The sequence below is a fragment of the Dasypus novemcinctus genome, chromosome 2, assembly GCF_030445035.2.
Source record: "Dasypus novemcinctus isolate mDasNov1 chromosome 2, mDasNov1.1.hap2, whole genome shotgun sequence".
Lineage (NCBI taxonomy): Eukaryota > Metazoa > Chordata > Mammalia > Cingulata > Dasypodidae > Dasypus > Dasypus novemcinctus.
The window spans coordinates 99758247-99781224 of NC_080674.1; the positions used below are offsets into that span (position 1 = coordinate 99758247).

The following is a 22978-nucleotide window of genomic DNA, read 5'->3' on the forward strand; positions in this document are numbered from 1 at the left end:
TAGTGATTATAACTTCATTACCCCCTCCCCGTTGGTACCCACCCCCCTCCTGGTTCAGCCCCTTAATGTTCATTAATGAAAGAAACTGTGCAAATTCCACCCCAATTTCTCATTACCATCCAGATACCATAAAATACTACAACTTCTGCAAACTGGAGAAGCAATTTTGGACCATGAGACCTACTGTGCTGCTTTGCTTGAATAACCAAATAAAGCTTTCTCTCTTTGAAACCCCAGTGTCTCAGGAATTGGCTTTAAAAAATGCATCAGGAGAAAAGAACCCACTTTTTTTTACAGCAGGTACTGGGGATTGTACCCAGGACCTCGTACATGTGGAGTGTGCGCTCATACACTGAGCTATACCCACTCCGCAAGAACCCACTTTTACTCAGTCTCAAACTCATTTGAAAGCTCTTCGAAGATGTTTTTAGTTAAGATGAGGCCAAACTGAATCAGGACAGCATCCTTGTAAGTAGAGAAAATCTGACATTGTCAGGAGGAGACAGAGTCAGCCATGTGACAGAGGCAGAGTCATGGACTGGCAGAAAGCCACCACCAGAATGCCACACACTTCATAGAAAGCATGGCCTTGATGGCACCTGGATTTTAGCCTCCAAAATGGTGAAACGATAAATTCCTGTTGGTTAAGCCAAATAGTCCATGGCTCTGTTACAGCAGCCCTGGCAAATTAAGATAGTTTTAACGACAGCCTTCAACAGAAAATGAGCTCTTAAAAAACTAGTAAGAGAAAAAACAAAAACCAAATAGGATAGGGGCAAAGGTCAAAGGCAGGCAATTCACAAAAGAAGGACATACAAATAGTCAATAAAAATATCAAAAGCTGCTCAACTTCCTTAATAAAGTAATGTAAAGAGAGATATCCCTTATTGGCCTTTTGGCTCTAAAAAGATTGCCAAAACATGGAATGGTTAGGAATGAGGATATGTGGGAAGGGATACTTCTAGGCATCTATTCTAAGGAGATGATTTAATAAAATGTGCAAAGTTACATCTACAAAGATGTTCATCAAAATGTTTTGCTGACACTTAAAAGGTGGAAACAATTGCTCTTCAAGCAGGGCAGGAGGTTAAATTAATCAATGTACAAATATATAAAAGCCTACCAAAGAGTCATTAAAATGTTGATGCATATCTAGTCATCCATATAAAATATCTCCCCAACCAATTAAGATAAAAACTCCTTTGTAAAATGGAAAATGTAACAATTGCATTTACATAAAATAATGTGAAGGTGTAATCAGCAGGGGTTCTTAACCTTTTTTTTGTTGAACGGACCCTTTTGCCAGTCAGGTGAAAACCATAGACCCCTTCTCAGAATGTAGCAGCAGATAGTTTTATAACACTCAACATCAAAGACCAGAGAAAATAAAGATAATAGTTGATTTTTTTTTTTTCAACTCAAGTTCACAGACCCCTGGTTAAGAACCCCTAATATACATGGAGATGTCTGGTCAAGGGAATTAAAAATATTTATTATATCAGGTATTTAATTTATTCTGATAGAAGTGGAGGAAGTGAAATTGGTTAATAAGATGAAAAATGAGACTTTTTAAAGTGAAGAAAAATATTGGCCACTTTTAACTCTATAAAGAAGATGCAAAAGTAAAAACGAAGAGAGAATCAACAATAAAGGCACTTTTAAAGTACAGTCCACCTGACATAATAAGTTTAGTGTGGTCAGTATTTGAAGCTAAAAAAAAGAAAATTACCTCATTTCTCCTTCCTTGGTTCTGTAGGTGCTTTTATAAAATCCGTAGAAATTCTCAGAAAGATTGCCAGCATAGTCAATGACAACTGTATACAGGAGGCCAACAAGGAGAGGCTCTGGAGCCAGAAGTGCGATTTGCTCATGAGGTGTGTATTCCAGGACCCTCAGTGGCTCTTCAGACTGCCTCTCTCCAGCTCCTCTCCTGAGGGTAGCCTTAAATATTTGCAGGTGGTGACTGTGAAGGATGATGGTACTGGTGGGCCGTCTGGCTGTGATTTCTACTTTGGTCGTTCCCCCAAAAGTCAAAGTGGTGAGATTTGCATGGATCATGAGATTGTAATGAACAGGGATGACATACTCAGGAAGGCGTACTTTATTCCAAGGAAATGGTGTCCCATCACTAGCTTTTGCAGAGGTAGTTTCACTGCTCTGACACCATGAAGAAGTCGACACAGTTAAGAGAGTCAACAGTGAGAAAAGTAGAAATGACCTAGTTGCGAGTGGCCATCTGAGGGATAGAGACACCATCCTTTTCTTGCTTAAAATACCTGGTGGCACAAATGTTTAAAAGCAAAATTGGTTTCAAGAGTCATTAAAATGTTATCAAGAGAGTATAATTTCAGAATTTATCACCCAGAATTAATAGATAAAAACTTCTGTAAGTACTAGTTCTTTTTCTGAGAGTAATCTTCCCTGTGTTATTGATTCATAGAAGAAAGAGGTCTAACAATTATTAACACCTACTAAAAAGCATCCTTTGGCTTTCAAAGCTTAAATTATCTACATCAGTAGGAGGTTCTTGGCAAAACAAAAGAACAAGTTTTGGCTGGTTTATACAGAAAAGGAATTATTGAAAGATCCTGAGTAACTCACAAATGAGCCATAGAATTGCCAGGACATTGAGAAATGAGACTCATTAGACGGGGAAAGGTGGAGAGCAGAATTACATCATAAAACATGAGGGCAGGCTACCACTCCCCACCAACACTGGACCTTGGAGCCCTTCAGCTCTGGAACTCAGAGGCTGACACTGTGCCAGTCGCCACCAGACTGCAGGCTTCACTGTCCCTGCTCTTTTGCACTACTTGTTTCCACTTCAAAGTCCCAAGAAGGAGCACCCCATTGTCTGAGCAGAGGTCAGGTGTCAACATTTCCAGGCAGGGAGGCAAAGGAAGCAAGAATCGGGACTTCGGTTGTGCAGTGGGAGACAGCTACTTCCCACCAAGCCTCATATCGTAGAGAACCCTTAAAACATAGGAAGCATAGAAAGGGGGCTGGGATGCTGGAGTGGCAGTTATCCATAACAGTAACCGTTAACAACACTGGTACCTTTGTCAAATTGATTGAAGTATTTACTTAACTAGGAATGACTTAGAGAATTTACGGTTGTTTTCACAATAGTTTGTGACCCTTATAGTCCATCATTATTTGCTGATTCCATGTTTGTGAATTCTCCTACTTGCTAAAATTTATTTGTAACTCCAAAACCAATATTCGCTGTGCTTGCATGGATTGGGAGCACATGTGGGGACATGGGCAGACATGCACAAACATAAAGGCATGAGCAGAGCAGTGGAAAATTTGAGTTGCTGAACACATGTTTCTACCTGAGGTCGAACAAGGTGGTGCTCTGCCTTCCTGTTTCAGCTCTCCATGTGAATAAGAGTCCTTTTCATGGTACATTTAGAGCCACATTTTTGTACTTTTTATTGGTGATTTCTCTGTTTAAAATGACTCCCCAAAGGGAAGTGGATGTGGCTTAAGCAATTGGGTTCCCGCCTACCACATAGGAGGTCCCGGGTTCAGTTTCTGGTGCCTCCTGGAGAAGGCAAGCTGGCGCAACCAGCTGGCACAACCAGCTGGTGCAGTGAGCTGACACAACAAGATGATGCAACAAAGAAACAAAGAGGAAAAGCAATGAGACACAACAAACCAGGGAGCTGAGGTGGCTCAAGCAATTGAGTGCCTCTGTCCCATGGGGAAGAACAGGTTTGGTTTCTGGTGCCTCCTAAAGAGAAGATGAGCAGACACAGAGAAAAGATGGTGACAGCAAACAATGTGGGGGGGGGGGGGGGGGAGGGAGGAATGGGGTTAATAAACAAACACATTTAATCTTAAAAAAAAAAAAAAAAAGATGACTACTCCCCAAGCTCAAGTGCTTCCAGTGTTCCTAAGTGCAAGAAGGCTGTGACATGCCTTAAAGAGAAGGTACATATGTTAAATTAGATAAGCTTCTTTCAGGCATCAGTTACCGTGCTTTTGGTTGAGTTCAATGTTAATGAATCAACAAGTTACTTAAAGAGTTCCATTTACTTGTCCCCCCAATGCAATTTATGATAAAACTTGCCAAATTTATGTTCACAGGCTTTGTTTAAATGTTCTAGAATACTCTGAAGGCAATGATACTGTTTCTAGATGGACTTAAACAGGGCACTATCTAAAAAGCTAGGAAACGAAGAACTTCCTAGGGAATTATAGGCAAAAGAAGGACCAAGCAAGAAACATAAGGTGCCTTTGAACAGAAGCACACATAAAACAGCTACGTATTGATCAGTTGATGAAATATGATCAGAGGCTCCCAGGAACCTAACCCTGTATATCTCAACTAGGGGCAGTGGTTCAGTATTTGCTAATTCAGTATACACAGAGACTTTATAGAACCTAACTACTGTGAATAATGAGAAGCAACTGTCTCAATCAGCACGATCCCCTCTTACAATCTTCCAACAATGATGTGTTGAATGCCTGCTACATACAAGGATGTGTGCTCAGTTCTGTATGGGAAATAAGAAGACACAAGACACAGACACCACCCCCCCGCCAGGTCTTCAAAATCTGACAGGGCAAAAAACATTCATATGCAAATAATAAAACACAACATAGAAAGCGTGGATACTTTAAAATTTAAAATAAAAGAGAGTGTTGGAAGAGAATGGACGGACATTCCCAAGGAGAAAGAGCAATTGGCTGCAGAGTGACTCTGTGGAATATATTTCTCGCGAGACTGGCATTTGAGCCAAGCAGGACATGGCCAGATTTGGAAATGAAGGAAAGCATTCCAAGCATTGCAGACAGAGCAAATAAGAGCAGAAGCTAAAGTACAAAAGGAGAAAGAATGGGACTGTTTAGACCATCATGTGGACAGAGGGAGCCTCTGGAAGACTTGGTGGAGAATGATTACTCATGAGGCAATGAGAGTGGTCGCTCCAAGTTTATGCACAAAACATGCTGGAAGCCATGCTACATACTGCATTTTACACTTTATTTTATAAAGACCACAGAACATAAAAGCAATGTGAGAGAGGGTGTTGGCAATACATGCCCAAGTCTTAAGAATCTCTTATACAAGGACAATCCTCTAGTGGGTGTTTGCCAGGAGAGGCCCCAGCCAGGTGAGCTCAGGTAATTGGCCCCTAGTCCCTTAAAACTCTTCTGGCTCCCTGACATTCAGACCAGGCCAGAAGAGTAGCAACCTATAACATGAACCCCTCAAACTGATCATAGGTTCTCCCTCCATGAGATGTCAGTGGTTTTCAACTCTGCTTGCATATTAACATCACCTAAGAAGCTTTTTAAAATTATTGATACCTGGACCCCTATCAAGAACAATTAACTGGAATCTATAATCATGTGGTCATGGCATCAGAATTTTTTTTAAACCTTCTCAGATACTTATTAACTGTAATATAAGCCTTGCCTAACCCTTTTATTGCCTAACCCTAACCTTTGAATCCTGTTATTAGTCAGCCAACAGGGTGTTAAAGCAAAATACCAGAAATCGGTTGCTATTTATAAAGGGTATTTATTTGGGGTAGAAGCTTACAGTTACCAGGCCATAAAGTATAAGTTACTTCCCTCACCGAAGTTTGTTGTCACATATTGGGGCAAGATGGCTGCTGACGTCTGCCAGGGTTCAGCCTTCCTCTTCCTCTTAAGGCTCAGTGGTCCTAGCTTCTTCCAATATCAATTGTAGGCTGGGATAAGTCTCGTCTTTCTCCTGAGCCTTGTTTCTCTCTGGGTTCAGCTCCTCTCCTTTCACCACAAAGCCAGTTTTAGACTATCAGGCTAATGGCTCATCTCTCTTTCCAGGGCCTCTGCCCCATCTGCTTCTCTGTGTTTACTTCTCGGGGCTCCAGCTCAAAACTCTAACCTCCCTTCTCTGCAGTGCGGTTTCTCTTTGACTCAAAGTCCTACTGACATGGCCCAATGAAACAGTAATCATTATTTAATGAAGTAAAATTGAAACCTCTGAATCCAATCCAATCTAATATGCCCAGAGGGACAGACCAGTTCACATACATAATCCAATATCTATTTTTAGAATTCATAAACAATATCAAACGGCCACAAATCCTATGTGGCCTGATAATATTTCAAGGTAATAATCAATGTGTTCTCTTCCACCCCTCACTTTCCATTCTACTCCCTTCCCAAACTCACATTTAAAACTACTACTACTCCTCTGCCCCCATGGATCTGGTGGCTAAAGAGAAAAGACACCAAAACAGTAAGAGACAGTCATCCACAGAGATATCACAATCCCGGTTCAAAAGGCACCGCCCAGGTAAGGCAAAAAGAAGATATGAACAGGGACAGCAGCTGTTTTGTTTTGTTCTGTTCTGTCTAGGAACCAATCAAAGGCAGCTTCCAGCCATGGAAAAGAGCAATTCAGAGAAGAATAGAGTTAAGTATCAGTATGGTAAAGAGTTCCTGCCCTTACCTCTTCAGACAAGCAGGGACAGAATAATGGTTTTCACATGAAGTTGGGGAACCAGAAAGTAAATAGAACTTGTATCCTGTTTGCAGCTGAAATGTCTGATGGCAGCAGCTTAGTGGGTATGACTTGTCTCCCAAAAGAGTGGGGATGGCAGGTCCAGGCAGGCAAGGACTCTGGAAGTTGTTTCTGAGTTTTCTCCATACCTAAATGGAGATCTAAAAATTCCAACTGGTTCTGAGCTGAAAGCAAGACTCACGGCAGCTGAAGGTGAGACCTTGCATCAAAGAGTTTTGTGGATTCAATTCCATGAGTTGGTCAAAAAGAACATGACTGTATCACAAGGAAGACACAGTGCCAGGAAACCAAAATGGACTGTAATACAGACAGCATAAATGTCAGAATTTATCCCCCCACAGTTAACAGAATTTATCCCCCCATGGTTAACAGATAAATAATGTAAACTTTTATAAGTACTAACTTTTTCCTACTAGGAAAATTACTTACCTTGCATTACTGACTTAACTAGTAGGAAGAAGTTTACAACTAGGAACAATCATTAAAATCCACTAAATTTTGTGCTCCACTGAATGCTGGACAGAATTCTATCTTAGGACCTGTAAACAACACACTGAACTTTTATTTCTTTTACATGTCTGTTTCTCTTTACTAAATTACCAGCTGCCCCAGGCAGGGACTATGTCTTATTGATTTGGTACATCATAGGCACTTGCTGAATGTTTGAGATTAAAGGACTGAGATGCAATCCCATTCCCTAAGTCATTGGAGTGAGTAATTTCTTTAAAGCATAACTCCTCAAAAGCTTCCCTCTCAGGCTTTTTTTTTGGCCTGGCAACCAAGGCTCTCTGGGTCCAGCAGTCTGAGAAACTGAGAAACCAAGTCTCCGGCCTTATCTCCCAAAAGCTCTCTACATGCATCCTAGGATCTAGCTATGGGCTTTAGTTGTTCCCAAAATGTGCCCAGTGGTTACCTCCACCCATGTCTTTGCTCAAGAATTCCCCAAGTCAACAGCTTTCTGCCATTGTTTCAAGGTCCAACTCCAATGAGATATCCCAGAGAAGCCTTCCTTGAACATTCCAAGTTCAAGTAACTTCCCCTTCCCTTGAAATGCACACTTAGTTTCTCTCCTGGCACCTAACTACATGCTGCCTTATAATACTACTACTAATGCTAATACTAGTATTATACTATAAGCTCCCTGAGACAAGAATAGTATAGTTATATCTGTATTTCCCATAGTACCTTGAACTACATCTTGCACATGAGAGGGGCTTGATAAAAACTCAGAGAAGTGAATTAAGTATTTTACTGATGTTCGTTCTCTGTTAAACCCTAACAATAGACCGTGTGCAGTATACTCTGATCACATTCCCTGTATGTTTAGCTTTTCCCCTGAAAAAATTAGCTCATTTTGGCTGGCCTCACCTCCATTTTGAAACATAGCATTTCATGATTCTAGCTGCTCTCACAGTCAATTTTTATTGACAATGCACTAAAAGGGGTGCAGCTGAAATGAAGGCTCTCAAAAACATAGTCTAGTCAACATAAGCAGACCCTTCCCAAGAAAAGTGCAATTCTCTGTGAAGTTAAATTCCATTTAAAAGGGAAGTGGACTTGGCCCAATGGATAGGGTGTCCACCTACCACATGGGAGGTCCGCGGTTCAAACCCCAGGCCTCCTTGACCCGTGTGGAGCTGGCCCATGCGCAGTGCTGATGTGTGCAAGGAGTGCCCTGCCACGCAGGGGTGTCCCCTGCACAGGGGAGCCCCATGCCCAAGGAGTGCACCCCATAAGGAGAGCTGCCCAGTGCAAAAAAAAATGCATCCTGCCCAAGAATGGCACCGCACACACAGAGAGCTGACACAACAAGATGATGTAACAAAAGAAACAGATTTCCAGTGCTGCTGGTAAGAATAGAAGCAGTCACGGAAGAACACACAGCAAATGGACAGAGAGAGCAGACAACTGGGGGGGGGGGGGGAGGAGGGAGGGGGGAGGGAAGAGAAATAAATTTAAAATAAATCTTTAAAAAAAAAATTCCACTTAAAGGGAATTTAGCCAAGGAAGGAAAATATTTATCAAGCTCCTACTAAGTGCCAGGCATTGTGCCAGATACTTTACACACATTATCTCACTCCAATAGCCTATTACTCCCATTTTGAGGTGAGGGAACCCAAGCAAAGAAATGGTCATTTAATTTAGCCAAGTTCTCACAACAAGTTGGAATGGAAACCAGGTCTGTGTTACCATAAATGCCTTGCTTTTACCACCTCACCAAATTCCATCTTAATCCTTTATGTTTTTACTTTTTTATTTCCTATGTTACATTCTACTCGTTTTTGCTTTGCATAATATCAAGTCTCAAAAAGGTTACTTTTATTTAAGAACCCAACCCAAGGCAGTCTCTGGTACTTTTTCTACAGATGTGGTTTATATATTATTTATTTATAATTCTTTATAATTTTATATAGTCTATATATTAGGCTTACACTCAGAAAACTCTGAGTTCTTACTCTCCTACCTATGGTGTGACCTTGGGCAAGTTATTCAATGTCAGCTCCATTCTCTTCATGTGTAAAATGAGATAATAGTGTCTTTCTTACAGAGATGTTGTGAGAATTAAATGAGTTAAAATATTTTTAATTGTTTGTTCCACAAATATTTATTGAGGGCCTATAATGTACCAGGTTTTTCATGAGGCATTAGCAATACAAGACAGCACAAGTCCCTGATCTCAAAGAGTTTACACAGGGCTGGGGAGCTTTTAACAAGTTTATTCACAAACAAACATATAGTTAAAAACTGATTAGGGCTAGAAAGGAAAAGCACACACACATACGAAGAAAAAAAAACAAGGCAGAGCATTTTACATCAGGGACTCTCTGAAGATATTTCAGCTGAGAATTAAAGAACAAACACAAGTTAGCTAAAAGTGAGAAGGAGACAGGGAACAGCAAGCAATGTGGCAGCTCAGAGGCAGTAGAGAGAACTAGTTATGAAGGCCAGGGAGCCTAAAGTCCCACACACAGGGGGCACACGGTGCGGCTGCAGAGGTGGGCAGAGGCCAGGCTACCTCACAACCTTGTAGGCAAGTTAAAGATTTTGGATGGCATTGAAATGCGGTTTTGAGCTACTCTGTGATCTAGTTCATGTTTTAAGATCACTGTCGTTGTGTGGACAGTGGAGAACTGCAAGGGAGCGAAAGTGAATGCCTGAAGACCAGTTAGGAAGTTCTCAAAGCAGTCTAAGGTAGGCTACTAGCTTGTACTGGGGTGATGTCAAAGGGAGAGAAATAGATGAATTGAAGATCTCTTTTTAAGGTGAACTGGAAAGGCTGTATCGGGGATGCCTCCCAGGTTTCTGGAACGAACACTTGGGTAGTCAGAGATACCCTTGACTGCGATGGAGAAGGGTGGTGGAGGAAAAGATTTAAAAGGGAGGAGGGGGGATCAAAAGTTCAATTTTAAATATGTTTAAGATGCATATGAGATATCCAAGGAGAAATATATGGCAAGCAGATGAACACACAGACAGCTAAGGTGTTTGTTTTAGCAGCTTAAAACAGCACACATTTATTAACTCAGTTTCTGGGGATCTGAAGTCTGCACATAGTTTAGCTGGGGTTTCTGCTTCAGGGTCTCATGAGGCTGCAATCCTGGCATCAGCCAAGGCTGTGTCTCACAGAGACGAGAGATAAGGTCCCTTCTGTACTTCAGTGTACTTTCAGTGTCAAAAAAAGGTGCAGCAGGCTCTTTTACTTTACTTTAATTCACAACCAGTGCAAAATATTTGGAGAATCTTATTTAGGTTGCTTTGGTGATTCCAATTTTTCCCCCTCACCCAGGAAGTCAGGGGCAACCGGTCCGAGTATTTCACTCTTCCCTTTACTGGGGACTCTGTGCAATGTGAAACAGATCATCGAGATGTAATGAACTGATCAATTTCTTTAAATTTTCTTAACAAATACATTACAAACATAGATAATAGCTTAAGTCACTGCCAGTAAACTCAAATTCAATGTTTAATTCATATGAAGCTTTTTTAGCATACTGTAACTTTTCAATCCAGGTTAAGGCCCACCTGAAACATGGCACTTAGTGTAATTCCAGATCCTCAGGGGAAGAGACAACTCTGGCCAGTGTTTTTAAAAAAAAAAAAAAAGTTATTTTTAATTGCTCATCTGGCACTTAATAAAAAACGGAGTTCTTCCTTCAGACCCTGACCTACACAAAGAGCCAAAATCATAGGTTAAGGAAGTGTCTGCTCTTACCTTTCCTCTTATGAAACTAACTTGTAGGCCCAACTGGCCAGTGAAGCACTCGGATAGGAAACGTCTATCTGCTCAAACGCGAGAACTCAATGTGAGTAAAACCCATCCAGGTCCAGAAGTGAAGGGGAAGAGACGTCATTGCTGACTAAGGGTACAGGGGAAGCAGAGAGGTAGCTGATACTCAGGACACACGCGCCTACCCCACCCCACCAGCTACACAGAGCCAAGTAGTTTGTCTGGCAACTACCTATCCCGAAGGCGCGCTGCCCGCCGTCACCCCGGGCCCCTCGATTTGGCCCTACTCTGGAGACGGGGTAGATGGGGTGGCTGGTAGGTGTGCTACCGCGAGGCGGAGCGCAGAGGTTCCCGCCTGCGGGAGAGCGGCGGGGCCGCGCACAGAGCAGGCGCGCCGGCCGTGCGCCCCGCGCCGTCACCCCGGGCAGGCTGCCGGGCTGGGCGGGCCGCCGACCCCGGCGCCCTCCTGGCGGACTCGAACCCAAGCCCCAGCGGCGCCTCGCAGCACCGTCGCCCTCCTCCTCGCCCGGCCTGCGCCCTCTCGGGCCCCGCAGCCCTTTCCCCGGGGGGCGCGCTGTACCTGACGGTTCTGGGGTCGGAGTCGGCTCGACCTCGCGTCTCCACCGCCGGCTTCACCCGCCCAGGAAACGAAAGTGAAAGCGGAGCGTGGGGAGCTGCGGGTGGCCCCGAAAGGAGCGCGGCGGCCGAGCCCTCCGGTCATTTAGGGGGACACCCCTGGCGGAAGCGGCAGCTTGGGGAAGGGAAACTGGGAGTGGGGTACAACGAGGAAAGCCGCGTTTCCCCAAACGTAAATGAGTGCTGCACGCAGGGCAACTGCGCGGTTGGACAGGTGGATAAGGCGTGGAGGAGCGCCCGTTTGTGAACGGGGGTCCTTTTCTCTGTGACTTCTGTGGTACTTCATCACTCTTTAGTCATTAGGGGAAAAAGGCTTTAGGACAAGCAGCTTCCTACAGCGGATCTTGGCAGTTCAGGAGCCCGAGCCTGGTCGTTCTAGGCTCGAAGCTCATTGGACTCAGGGGATGTCCATCATCTCGTCTGGGCAAATAGGCTAAGAGCTACTGGCCCGCCCCCGAAGGATGCAGGAACACAGTACAATTCTTTTTTGCAAAATGGAGAACCTTCTGCGGTTACCGTGGAGAGTGTTTCCACCGAGTGCCGCCGCCGAGGAGGACGATGGCCCCCAGAAATTTACCCCCACCACCAAGGGTCACTGCACCCCAAGGATGTGCCGCTCCCCACGTTAAAACACCCCTTTTTTTTTTTCAAATTACCCTCCTTCGATCCCTTTAGAACTTTAAGACTGGATGAAATGTCCAAGCCCATTTTTAAATATTTGAGGGTAAACGTGGTAACAAGCCAAGAAAACACAGTCAAACCCACCAAATGCCACAAGTTGAAGAGTAGACTGTGGTCCCTACGGAAGTGAGATCCTTTTTGTCCTACTAAGGTTTTCTCTAACCACTTCCTTTTAGCCACCTTCCCTTTGAGAACTGAGGGTTCCAAGTCACTGGAACAGTATTTGAACTTCTTTGTTTGCCTCCTTTTGAAAAATAAAAGATATATTTTATATGTAAATTTTATACATATAAAATATATTTTTATATTCTATATAATTATAAAAATATAGTATTTTTAAAATATTACTTATTCTCTCCCATGAAAATTTTACAATACAAAAATTAACACCTTGCTCCCAGGCCCAGCTCCGGTGGCATCAAAGGTAATTTTTACGCTGAAAGACAAGAAACGCAGCTTGGGAATCAGGTAATTTCTGTTTGTTAAGAATTGTGACAGAGGGTGTCAACTGATAGCCTCCAAGGTCTCCAGGTATCCGTGAGTGAACCCAGTTTACTCAAGATGAGAACTTCTTGTCCAGTGAACACATGCATTTCTTTGCTTTTTCCTTTTTTTATTTATAATTTTGGACATGATTTTTCCCCATCAGTTTTTTTTTTAGAAAAAAAAACATTGTTAAATCTATTTTTAAAGCAGTTTTTTTTTAAGTAGGTTTCGTTACTGTTTATTATGAAGCACAGATGTCATGCTACCAAACAGTTCTCATGCCTTTCTGAGCTAAATAGCACTGCAATAACTGAATATGGGGGAATCATTGTTTTACAGCTTGGTTTCTAGAAAGCTAATGACTTTTATTGTATGAAATTGGGGAATACTTTTTTAAAGCTTGGTTTCTAGAAAGCTAATGACTTTTATTGTATGAAATTGGATAAGGTATGATATAAAGGAGACTAGTAATCTTGTAGATGAAGTTCTATAAGGGATATCCAATTGGAGGCTACAAAAGGAAATTATCATTTCTGCTCATCCATGCAATGCACAGCTAGCACAGGCACAATGAAATTAACAGGGTTTAACATAAGTGAAGTCTCTGGTTCCAAGAATGTTTGTGATATGATAGAAAATTCAACTACGATTATGGAAGAAAATGCTGACATGGTCTCAAACATCAGGTACCCCAACCCATACTTCTTCCCTTCTCTTTTCAACCATCCCTGAGAGATAGTTCCCTTTTTCTCCCTTATACCTCTGTGGGGGGACGGGGAATGGGAAGAAGAGGAGCTCTCTTCTTCCTGTGACTCGGCAGTAACTCCCTTTGTGGTCAGAAATGCTGACCTTCTCTGTTTGCAAGTATTTGTCGAACTATAGAAAAGTCCTTGGGTTTACCTACACAGATGTTTAGAGGATGAACAAATTCAGTCTTCAGGGGTCCTTTGAGACAAGGAAGCACTAACTATAAAACTGGTCAGAAGGGAAACCATTAAAAGGGGCGGCAGGCTTGACCCAGTGGTTAGGGCGTCTGTCTACCACATGGGAGGTCCTCAGTTCAAACCCCAGGCCTCCTTGACCCGTGTAGAGCTGGCCCATGCACAGTTCTGATGCGCGCAAAGAGTGCCGTGCCACGCAGGGGTGTCCCCCGAGTAGAGGAGCCCCACGTACAAGGAGTGTGCCCTGTAAGGAGAGCTGTCTAGCGCAAAAGAAAGTGCAGCCTGCCCAGCAATGGTGCTGCACACACGGAGAGCTGACACAACAAGATGACGCAACAAAAAGAAACACAGAATCCCATGCGGCTAACAACAACAGAAGCGGACATAGAAGATGCAGCAAATAGACACAGAGAACAGACAACCAGGGTTGAGGGGGAAGGGGAGAGAAATAAGTAAATAAATAAATCTTAAAAAAAAAATAGCAGATTTGAGGAGGCAGAAGAAAGGATTGGTGAGCTTGAAGAAATGGCCTCTGAAAGTGAACATAAAAAAGAACCAATGAAGAAAAGAATGGGAAAAAATTGAACAAGGTCTCAGGGAACTAAATGACAACAGAAGACATGCAAACATACATGTCATGGGTGTCCCAGAAGGAGAAGAGAAGGGAAAAGGAGCAGAAGGAATCTTTGAAGAAATAATGGTAAAAAAATTTCCCAACGCTACTGAAGGACATGGATACCCATATCCAAGTAGCACAATGTACTCCCATCCAAAAAAATCCAAATAGACCAACTTTGAGACAAATACTCATTAGAATGCTAAATGCCAAAGACAAAGAGAGAATTCTGAGAACAGCAAGAGAGAAAAGCAATGCATAACATATAAAGGATACCCAATAAGATTAAGTGCTGATTTCTCACCAGAAACCATGGAGGCAAGACGACAGTGGTCTGATATATTTATGATACTATGAGAGAAAAACTTCCAGCCAAGGATCTTATATCCGGCAAGACTGTCTTTCAAAAATGAGGGGGTAATTAGAATATTCACAGATAAACAGAAACTGAGAGAATTTCTAGCCAGAGACCAGAATTTCAGGAAATACGAAAGGGTGTGCTAGAACCTGAAAAGAAAAGTCAAAAGAGAGAGGCCTGGAAGAGAGTCTACAAATGAAGATTGTATCAATTAAAGTAACTAAAAGTGTCAAAAGAGTGGTGAAAATAAAATATGACAGAGAAAACTCAGAGTCAGGAATAAACTTAACCAATGATGTAAAGCACTTGTATTCAGAAAACTGTAACTCAATGTTAAAACAAATCAAAAAACCCTAACCCCCTAAACAACTGGAAAAACATTCCATGCTCACGAATTGGAAGACTCAATATCATTAAGATGTGAATTCTACTCAGATTGATATACAGATTTAATGCATTCCCAATAAAAATAAAACCAGCGTTAAAGAAAAAATTGAAAACACGATCATTAAATTTATTTGAAAGGGTAAGGAATCCTGAATAGCCAGAAACATCATAAAAAGAAAAAGTGAACCCTCATCTCCATACTTTAAATCATAATACCTACCTATAGTGGTAAAAACAACATGGCACTGGCCTAAAGACACAATAGACCAATGGAACCAAATTTGTGGTTCAGAAACAGACCCTCATAGGTATGGTCAAGTGATTTTTGACTAGCCTGTCAAAGTCACACAGCTCAGGCAGAACAACCCATTCAACAAATGGTGCTGAAAAAATTGGACATCCATAGCTGAAAGGAAAGAGGGCCCCTATCTCACACCTTTTCCAAAAATTAACTTGAAATGGATCAAAAAACTAAAAATAAAAGCAAGAACCATAAAACTTCTAGAAGAAATTATTGGAAAATATCTTCAAGACCTGGTGGTAGGTGGTGGGTTCTTAAAGGAGATAAGAGAAGGACTGAGTGGACTACTGATGTTTAATGTATGTAGCAGTTTTAATTAGCTTTACTGTAAAATTGTGAAAATATATAGAGTGGATGGTAACACACAGTGAGTAACAGCTAGTTTATAAATAGGGATGTGACTGAAAATAGTAGTCTAGTTATGTAAATGCCAATTGACAGAATGCTTGAGAATAATCTAGCATTACCGGATAGCACAGTAAACCAAGAGGTGGGTGAGAATTGTAGTTGATGGTACAGGTGCAAGAGTGTCCTTTTTAGCTAGAACAAATGTGTATCACTACTGCAGGGTGATGGGAATGTGGAGAAGCATGGGAAAAATACAGCTGGAGTGACCTATGGACTGTGGGTAGTAGTAGTAATATAATATTCTTGCATCTATGCAAAAGATGTACTGTTGATACTGTGGCAGTATGGGAAGTATGAGCCAAATGTACACTGTGGACATTGCAATAATCAGTTGATATTTTATCTGTAGCAAATGACACACCACATTGTGGTGTGTTGATGGAGGGGTGTTGTTTGGGAATTCTGCACATGTGCATGATTTCTAAGTTTACAACTTCTGTCATAAAAATATATATTTAAAATATAATGATAGGGTGGGTTGGGGAAAAACATACCAAATGTAAGATAAAGACTATGATTAGTAGTAAGATTTTGGCAGCATTCTTTCATAGTTTGTAACAAATGTCTCATGACAATGCAAGGTGTTGGTGGAGGATTGATGTATGGGACTCCTGTATAATGTTATGCATGTTTGTTTTTTAAGTTCACAACTTTTACTATGCACTTAATTGCTTATGTATGTTCATATATCAATGATATAAAGATAATAACAATGGGATTGGTTAGGGGAAAACTACTTTGTTTAGTAGTATATTTTGACAGTACTCTTTAATCATTAGTTTAAAAAGTTTAAAAACAATGCAAGTTATTGGTGATAGGGTGAGATGTTATATATGTTTGTTTGATGTTATATATGTTTGTTTTGTAAGTTCACAACTATTATAAACTTATTGTTTATGTATGTTTATGTATGAGTGATATATTTCAATAAATTTTTTTTAAATGAAGCTAAGAAAATAACAAAATATTATTAATAAAATGGAATAATAATGATAGTATTAAAAATAAAATACAAAATTTTTTTTAGAATTTATGGAGTAAACTTCCTCTCTTTATAAGGCCTCCAATAATATGGATTAAGACCCACCTTGATTCAATTTGGCTGTGCCTTAACAAATAATAGCATCTTCAAAAGGTCCTATTTACAAATGGGTTCACAACCCACAGGAACATGGATTAAGATAAAAGAACATGTGTTTTGGGGGTACATAATTCAATCTACCACATAGAGTAAGGAATTAAATGTTAATTGTTAAGATAGGACAAAGTCTAAGAAAGATAGCTCCTAGATAAGAGGAGTATATCAAGGAGGTATTTTTGAGAGGGAAAGTGAATAGTAAGCTCATGGGCTGGAGGTGGGGGCAACCACCATAACCAGGACTGTCTGATCTTCCACCAGTGACACCCCTTCCCCCCACTAGGAGACCCAATCTAAAACCAGAGAGCAAAGAAACCTGATACTGCCGTCCAGGACCAGGGCATGGAGCAGAGGAGACAAGGGTGGAAAGTGGACCTGAAGGGGCAAGTGGAAGACTCCAGCACAGGCCTGTTGAGCAGCAGGTGTTCCCTGTGAACCTAAATAACCACATATCAGGGACTGTGAAAACCAAGGCATTCACCTGCTCCAATAATGCCAACCTTACTTTGTGTTTAGTGCCCATGCAATTCCGAACAGGGAAAGGAAAAAATAAAACTATCAAAAAAAGCCGGTGACTTTTAAAAACTAATTTCTATGTTCTATCCATCAGAGTTCAGTTGCAGAGAACAGAATCCAATCAAGCTATTTAATCAGAAAAAGATTTATTTCAGGCCATTACATGACATATAATCATTGGGATGGCTTTAAAAATACATACTAGAGACTGAGCTTCCAGGAACATATCCCAAAGCCACAATGCAGAACTTGGCCACCAACAAGGCTGCTGTTCCTGCCATAATTCCAGAGTCCATCTGGTAAATTCAGAAACTGCTACCACAGCTGCTGCCTCCAGCACCACATCATGTATGCTACAGTCTGTCCCAGCAAAATTTATACTTCAAGCCCTGCTTCTCTCCCCACTTAACCCAGTTCCAAATTCAAGTACCCGACCCGTGCTTCTCTTTGGCAGGGCACAACTGAAACCTAGAAATAAGGGAGTCTGCAAAGTAAAATTTTAGCTTTCCAGACTCAAAGTGGAGTAAGGAGATTGGAAGAGATGCTGAGTAAGCCTATCACAATATCCACTACAAATGTTAAAGAGGTGGCCTCAAGTAATTTTGATTATTTTATAGACAATAATAATTGGGAAATCAATTGCAGATTTAGATTATGCGAGGGATGAGGAGAGTGGTGTGAATATTCAACTCTGTGACATAAGTGCATAGCCAAGAATCAATTTATGATTTGGAATCTTTGAAATGTCACTCTGGGGGCTTTTTTTGTGCATGTCTCTTCAGCATCCTTTCTCCTCTTCCTTCTGGTAAAGGAATAATCACATGATTCTGTCTCTGGCTTCCAATGGACATAGTCCCCCCAATCTCTGGCCACTGTGGTTGGTCCAAACCATCACATAACCAAAGCCAAGCCAATCAGAGGCCTTGCCCAGGATTGTTCTTGCTGAAGCTGTCAGAGAAGCCTCTTTATTTTCCCTTTGTGGTCCCAATATTGTAAGAATGTGACCCTAGAGCAGGGATTCTTAACAAGGGGTCCATGAGCTTGAATTGAAATTCAAGAAAACATTATTCTTGTGGGGACATGTTGGTGCAGGTGTGAAATATTTGTTAAATAATACTCTGTATAGTGTGGACTTGATAAGGAGTCTGTGGTTTTCACTTGACTGGCAAAGGGGCCCATGAAACAGAAAAGGTTAAGAACCCCTGCCCTAGAGTTAATGGTCAAGTCCCTGCTGTGGGGCAATGCCCAAGAGAATGAAGCCAATGTCAAAGCAAAAAGAAGAAATGAGGCAGAACTTGACAGACTGATTCCTGGTTTCACCCTTAGGGCCTGAAGGTGCCTCATTTCTGCAGGGGCCTCTTTAGTTCTGTGAGCCATCCTGCATCCTTCCAATAACCCCACACCTTTAGATTAAGCTAGTTTTATTGAACTGGGGATTAGTCACAGAAAATTTCAAGAGGTCTGATGAAACAGTCTCAATACCTACTCAATTTTATAACCTATTAGTTCCAGTGTTCTCTTGAAGTAAGGTAGTATGTTTTGTGTTCCACAGGGAAAATGAGGGTTTTTATCTTTGCCTTCCCAAATATTATTTGAAGTTGACTTAAATACCGATGAAGAGAAGTAGACTTGGCCCAATGGATACAATGTCCACCTACCACATGGGAGGTCAGCGGTTCAAACCCTGGGCCTCCTTGACCCGTGTGGAGCTGGCCCATGCATGGTGCTGATGCATGCAAGGAGTGCCCTGCCACACAGGGGTGTCCCCTGCATAGGGGAGCCCCACGCGCAAGGACTGTCCCTCGTAAGGAGAGCCGCCCAGCGCGAAAGAAAGTGCAGCCTGCCCAAGAATGGCACCGCACACATGGAGAGCTGACACAACAAAAAGAAACACAGATTCCCGGTGCCACTGATGAGGATAGATGCGGTCACAGAAGAACACACAGCAAATGGACACAGAGAGCAGACAGTGGGGGAAGGAGGGGGAGAGATAAATAAAAAATAAATCTTAAAAAAAAAAATTCCAATGAAGCCTAAACCTAAACTACATTTCTGCTCAACAGACTTGATTTAAGTAATTTTGATGATGTCAATTTCAGATAAGTAGTCTGTGAGAACAACCCCACCACACACACCTTTTTAAAAGATTCGCTGACAACTGATACAGCAAAATCACAATGTTTTTACTCTACAAACAGTTGCCAGCTATATAGCATGGGCAGCCCCAGATATTTTTCTGACAATTCGGAAGGGCTGAAAAGAATTATTGTGAGACCAGGAAAAGGGGAGAGGTCATGTCATTTCAAACACTAAGAGATGGGGTCAGATCAGCAGTTAGCAATACAGTATACAGAATAATCACTCTCAAGGAAGGTTTAAATTAGGGACAAATTCTAAAGATTGGTGTACAGCTTTCTGAGCACCACATTCTAATATTTTGTGAATAGATGTAGTCGCCTTCCAGGACATCATTAGAATATTGAGCATATAATAGACTTTAAGCACCCCTAGACATAATACTCGTGGTTTTGACTATGTTGGGTCACCTGAATGTCTAGAACACAAGTAGTTTGTAATTTTACTGAAGCATGAATTAAAATTACATAAACCAATATATGAGATGAAGTCATTTGACCAATGAGTGGCCTGCCCAATCATCTACCCCAAACCAGTTCTATTGTTCTCTATTTATCTTCATGGACAGTCACTTTCTAAGGTGATTAAAACCTCAAAAAAATTCAAGCTTCATTTCTAGAATTTCATTAAGGATCTTAAAGGGATTACTTAAAGTTTTAAAGTTCATTTTATTACATTTTATGGGAGAAAATATATACTCAAGTAGTATTTGAGATTTGAGTCTTGGGACACAGTCTTTTACAAGTCTGCTCTAATCTAAACATTACTAGTGTTCTTTAAGCTGTTGAGGATAGTATAATGCACAAGTAATTTTTTAGATGCAGTTTTTTTATACACAAAATTGCCACTAATTCTAAAAATAAGCTTTTCTTTCATTTGTTATTCAGGTAAAGAAATCATGTCCTTTGCAAAAATTGCAAACAAGCAAATGCTGATTATTTAGTTGCCAGAGTAAATGGTATTTTCCCATTCATTATCCTGTTGATTTTCATGCAATATTTGACATTGTTTACAGCCTCCTCCCTCCTTCCAATGACTTACCTCCCTTAGCTTTAGAGAAACTACTCTCAGACTAATAACCAAAAAAACTTTGTCTTTCTACTATCTATCTTATCTATCTACCCATCAATCCATCTATCTAAATTAACTTTAATTTCTCTCCTGAAATATAGATCTGTATAAGCACAACTTACTCTGGAAAGTTCTCTTGATTGTTCTATAAGCATGTTAATAAGCTTCAAATGAAACTGCCCTCGTCCCTCACAAACTTATATTCTCCTTCTGTGTACCCTTTTTTATTTCCCCACCCCCTGATGCCAGATCTAGGCAAAAGATGCACCTGGACATTCAGTCCCAAGGGGCCCAGGGGAAGCACAGAGTAGGAGCAAGGGCAAGTAACAGAGGTATGTCTTATCTATGACTAGGTACTAGAAGCTATGTCCTGGACCTACACAGGGTGACAAAGTCAATACAAGCGAAACAAATCTAACCCAGGAGTAAAAAGTAAGAGATGAGATGTGGAGTCCAAAAAGAAGCCCTCAAAGCAGCATGAAATCCGAACTGGTAAAAGCATGAGTGGACCAGATGAAGCACATCTTGCTAATAAGAGCTGGTATATTCTGTATATACTTTCTGTGCGCCAAGCACTGTGCCAAACTCTTTTTCAGTATCTAACTTAATTCTCACAACACCATTATGAAGTAAGTACCATTATTGTTTCCATTATACAAAAGAGAGAACTGAGGCTTTATAAAGCAAGTAACTAGGAGAATACATAGCAGGGAATCAACAGAACCAGGTTAGTGGTGGGACCAGATGATCTCAGGTCAAAAGTACCCCTGCTTTTTAAATTCTTTTTTTTTTTTTTTCATGTAGGTTTTCTTGTGTATTATATTAGTTTAAAAGGAATCAGTGAAAGATGGACTATTTCAGGTGTGATTATTGTCTTGCCTTCTACTTAGTCACCCAAGCAAGATACTGTTAACATATCAGTATCATTTAGGACCCTTCATCCCTTTAACCCTCAACCTCACCAGTTCCTGTCAATATTATCTGGAAAGAGTGTCTTGAATCTTTGCCTTCCTCCCCATTCCTGTTGCCTCCAATCAGGTTTCAGTCATCTCACCTGTGCTACTACAATGTCCTTTTACCTGGTGTTTTAACCTCTAATCTCTTTCCCTCTCTTCAGTCTGTTTTCCATATTGTCATCTGTCTGAAACACCCTGCTAGGCAAGCATGGAGCCCAAAAATCTAACCCATGGAGTCAGAGTTTGGGAAGGGATTGAGAGACAACACCTCCTATCATGAAAAAGAGAAAAGAAAATCAAAAGCCTTGTCCAGCCTGAACAAGCAAGATGGTGGCACAGTAAGAAGCTCCTGGAGTCAGCTCCTGCTACAGGGCAGTTAGTAAACACCCAGAGCTACCTGGAGCTACCTGATGAATCTGTTTGGGGGCTCCAAGAGGCCAGAAGAGCATCCTGCCACATCCTTGAAGGATTGGAAGGAGGTGACTGCACATCTGCAGAGAAGATTCATAAGTAGAGTGCTCCATGTCCTAGAGGCCAGTGCCCATCCTCCACTGGAGGCACAAGCCACCTCAGGAACTGTTCTGCAGCTGGAATTGAAAACTCCACTTCCCAAAACAGGGGAAGAAGAGACGGTAGGGCACCCAGCTACTGATAAGTAAATTCATTAGCTAAAATATAATCCTGAGAGCAGCTAAAGTTTGCACCTGTCCAAGTCAGAAAGAGGCTGGGAGCTGCCATCTTAACTCCACACCTGGCACAAGGGGAAGTGGGGCAGACTGAAAATCACAGACCTGGTGAGGACCAGCTTCTTTCCATCCAGATCAGATTGCAGCTCCAGCCTAAGCCCCAGCACCACCTCTGCGAGGAAAGAAGCCGGGGCAACCTGTGCCAGCCTCTCTGGGAAATTACTGGCCAAGCCTCGGAGGCCAGTTATTGTCCTACTTTGGCAGTGCAAGCTGCCCCAGGAGCTATTCTGTGGTTGGAATTTGAAGCTCTATTTACCAAAAATAGGAGGAGGAAACAGTTGGCCATTGATTTTGGCTACTGATTAGTAGACCCAGCTAGCTAAGCTATAACCCTAGGAACAGCTAGGGTGTGAATCTGTCCAAGTCAGAAAGAGGCTGGTAGCTACCATTTTGACACTGCCTCCAGTATGAGGGGGAGCTAGGACTAAAAATCAGTGACAGTAGGAACTGGTTTTTTTCACCCAGATCAGCCTGCAGCCCTAGCCTAGGTATCAGCCCCAACTCTGGCAGGGAGGAGGCTGGCGGGCCCTGCCCCAGCCTATCCAGGGAATGGCAGGTACTTTTGGCTGGCACAAACTGAATAATCGGAAGTCTACCAGGGCAACTGTGGCCATCTTGGGCCCACACTGCATAGATTGCTGCCCACACCTGTAGCTCCACCATGCCCCAGGCAGGGAAGAAAGGGGTATGAAACCTCATCAGTCTCTTTGGGCATCTACTATCTAGGCCTGCATGACTAGGATTATTCCACACAGCTTTGACTCTGTCCTACCTCTGGCAAAGGAGAAAGTTGGGAGAAGCTTCATGGGTCCCTGGCACAATGAGGGCAGCTTGAGCCTACACAGTTCATAGC

The 22978-nt window shown here is 41.8% G+C and overlaps 1 protein-coding gene across 2 annotated transcripts in view; it reads right to left on the reverse strand.

The window, feature by feature from the left end:
- Positions 1–11455, reverse strand: part of ERAP1 (endoplasmic reticulum aminopeptidase 1) — a 36742-nt gene extending 25287 nt beyond the window's left edge. The window contains exons 1-3 of one of the 2 annotated variants that reach the window (XM_004455946.5): positions 11329–11454; positions 6449–6817; positions 1730–2276 (exon numbers count right to left, since the gene is read on the reverse strand). In XM_004455946.5, the coding sequence (XP_004456003.2) occupies positions 1730–2256 (527 nt within the window). In that variant the 5' untranslated portion in view covers positions 2257–2276; positions 6449–6817; positions 11329–11454. Of the gene's footprint in view, positions 1–1729; positions 2277–6448; positions 6818–11328 lie in introns of both variants that reach the window. The other variant, XM_004455945.5, reaches the window with a different exon arrangement.
- Between the last annotated feature and the right edge of the window lie 11523 nt (positions 11456–22978).